At 41.2% G+C, this 3,076-nt stretch overlaps 1 protein-coding gene across 1 annotated transcript in view; it reads right to left on the bottom strand.

Moving 5' to 3' along the window:
• Positions 1 to 3,076, bottom strand: part of ak2 (adenylate kinase 2) — a 15,496-nt gene that overhangs the window by 11,379 nt on the left and 1,041 nt on the right. Inside the window, exons 2-3 of the mRNA XM_005752715.2 lie at positions 1,702 to 1,812; positions 732 to 826 (exon numbers count right to left, since the gene is read on the bottom strand). Coding sequence (XP_005752772.2) covers positions 732 to 826; positions 1,702 to 1,812 — 206 coding nt within the window. The remainder of the gene's footprint in view (positions 1 to 731; positions 827 to 1,701; positions 1,813 to 3,076) is intronic.

The raw sequence follows: 3,076 nt of genomic DNA, 5'->3' as shown, positions 1-3,076 counted from the left end.
GATTGGACTTCTCGGACGTTTTACGTCTCATTCGAGAACGTTCTTTCGTTCTAAAACCAAATGGTGGAGAGTACAAAGCATTTAAAATCTAGTTGTTGACCCACTATTGATCATGTGGCTCATCACATGGGTCAAAGTGTAAAAAAAAAAAAAAAAGGCATAAGTCATTATCAGCAGCTGATACGGACACAGGCTTTCTTTCTAAGCTCTTTAGAGTATCAGCCAGGCACTGAGCAGCTGTGGTATTCAACATGTCCCATCAGGGACGGACACGTCGACTTCTCCAAGAATTGAATCTGCAAACCTTCTTGCTGCAGATGCTCAATCGCCTACAGGCTACTTTTTGCTAATCATGTGCGTTCATGCTCCATTTCTCCTTAACATCATCTCACTGTCCCAGAACCTTCCGTCCGCATGAATCAATCTACTCTACCTGAGTAGGTTTAACACGCTGACAGAATGAGGAGCTGCTCGAAGGAAAATCACCAACTTGCCCTTATTGTCCACTTGCTACCCGCCTGAGAAATAAACCACACTCTTTCTCTGGTCTTGAATAAATCATTTTCTGTCATATTTCTGTCAGTGCGCCCCAGGGTGGCTGTGGCTACAATGTAGCTTGCCATCACCAGTGTGTGAATGGGTGGATGACTGGATGTGTAAAGCGCTTTGGGGTCCTTAGGGACTAGTAAAGCGCTATACAAATACAGGCCATTTACCATACTGACTCCCACCTGCCACAGATCCTGCGAACCAGCAGAGAATCATCGACGGAGAACTCGATCACAGAGTCCAGCTTCTCGTCTCTCTTGTCCAACAAGTCATCCAGCTTGAAGAGACAAACACAGGAAGTCAAACATAACTAAAATCTGCTGTAAAGTACAAACTGACTTTTTTGACAACCGACTGTATAACACTACTGTTTTCAGGTTTATGTAATTAAACTTTAATAAAAGCTTTGTTTTTCTCTGTGAAGTTTGAAGAAACTTAAAGTAGATGAGGACAATGTTCACAAAACCCTTTTAAACAGATTAATTATGCCACCTAAAACTATTTGCATCCATTAATTTTAGCCTGGTTATTCTGAGTTCTAGGTTTAATATATTTGAGAAAGTAGTTTTAGAGTTTGTGTGTTATCAATTTGTTAGGAAAGTTGAAACTGAAAAAAGAAAATGAAATGTAGACACTAGAAAAAGTTGCATTTCCTGTGAAAATGCAGTATGAATGCCGTATAGTGGAATCTGCTAAAAACAGCAGAAGAAGCAGAAGTGTCTGCTGAAAAGAGGCGAATAAGCTGAAATTTGTGCTAAAAGAAGTGAAGAAGCTGAAATTTTTGATGAAAAGAGTTAAAGAAGTTGAACGGTCTACTGAAAATAAAATGTTGCCATGAGTAGGATTCGAACTAGGGCCTCCCGCTCTCAGAATGGCTGTCCATCTCACTGAGCTAAAACACAGCTCACCTCGGCGAGCTAAACTGGTGATCACACTTGTAATAAAATAAAAAAAGTATAAAAGTTGTGAGCACCAAAAGCTGAAAAAGAAACCTACCAGCATGCTCAGTTCTCATGAATCAACATTAAAACTAGTTTGTTTAATCTCTTCATTAGCCAATTTGTATTTAAAGTAAAGCAAACTGCACGATGCTCATGAATTATTAAATCAACATTAAAAACGCACCAAAACACTAATAAATTAAGTCCTCACCATCTCTGCTTGTTTGACCGTTCGGGGGAATCCATCCAACAGGAATCCGTTCCTGCAGGCCGGCGACTCAAGGTTCTTCTCTATGAGCTCCACGACCATCTCATCGCTGACCTGCAGGGACACAAAAACTCCTCTTTATCAAGCAACAATATTTTGGCCTTATACATTTATTTCATGTCAATACAAAATCTTTTTATACAGCAACAGGAAATGGATATTAAAGTGCACAAACATGAGCAAACAGCACCAAACTGTGAGAGTCAAACAGATGGCAGAAAATCACACCAGGAACCTCGGTTACATGCTGGGAGATGAAATGGAAACAAAGAGCTCTGCAGCAGCTGCACAAACATGTGTACAGCGCTGGACACAAATATAGAGGAAAACACACAGACGCCTAGAAATGTTACAGAAGTGAGTTTTGACATTAAAGAGGCTTAAGAGGCCACAGAATCACAAACAATTTATTATGATACAGAATAAAATGGCTTTAAAAATCAACAAGATTCTCATCCCAACACCATTTCCCCATTCAAAACAAAAAAAAAAAAAAAAATCTTGGGGTTCATTGTTCTGTATTAATTTGTGCCTCTCATATGTAAACAGTTATATACAGAAGTCAGGTCAGCAGAGCATGTCCACCATAAAAGTATAACATGATTTTATAGGTGAATCTGATCCAGTCTCAAATTTTAAAATAGTCATTGTAAAGTTCATTGAACTTGATTTAATAAATCTCGATTTGAATGCTACATACAGATCATGGATTGAAGTGTAGTCTTGATAGTGAACATGCAAGAACATAAAAAACTGAACTGGAACAGACATCCGCCCGTCCACATTGTGCAGACTTCCAGGGATTTAAATTTTTTTTCTCTCTTCGTGCCTCTCTTATGGTGCGTGTTCACACCGAATGCGGCAATACGCATTGGTTACGCGTCAAGGTGCGAATGTGCACGCGACCAGCTAGGGGTGTCTGGTGCTTTTTGGTCGCGTGCACATTCGCACCTCGACGCATGACCAATGCGAATTGGTCACACTTCAAAATATGCAATTTTTTTTACACACGTGAAGCAGAAATGTGGGAGGAAGTAGTGCCAGACGGTATGTTTGCAAGATGGCAGCTTCCTCCAGAAGCGTGAGCAGTTTGATGAGTTTCACCATTTGCTCCCGGAGCTGCGCCTGGATGACGGCCGCTTTCAGCGGTACCACCGTCTTTCCCTCGCCCAGTTTGAGGATCTGCTGTCCCGCAGTGGTCCAAGCGTCGCCCGTCTAGACACTAACTACAGGCGCTCAATCCCACCTTCAGAGCGCCTGTCCATCTGCCTGCGGTTAGTAAAAGTGTTTTATACGGTAGTCCTTTATTGATACCTGC

The sequence above is a fragment of the Pundamilia nyererei genome, unplaced genomic scaffold, assembly GCF_000239375.1.
Source record: "Pundamilia nyererei isolate P.nyererei 1_Seehausen unplaced genomic scaffold, PunNye1.0 scaffold00374, whole genome shotgun sequence".
NCBI classification, from domain to species: Eukaryota; Metazoa; Chordata; class Actinopteri; order Cichliformes; family Cichlidae; genus Pundamilia; species Pundamilia nyererei.
The sequence above is the reverse complement of the archived record's forward strand: the minus strand, read 5'-3'. Positions and strand labels throughout refer to the sequence as shown.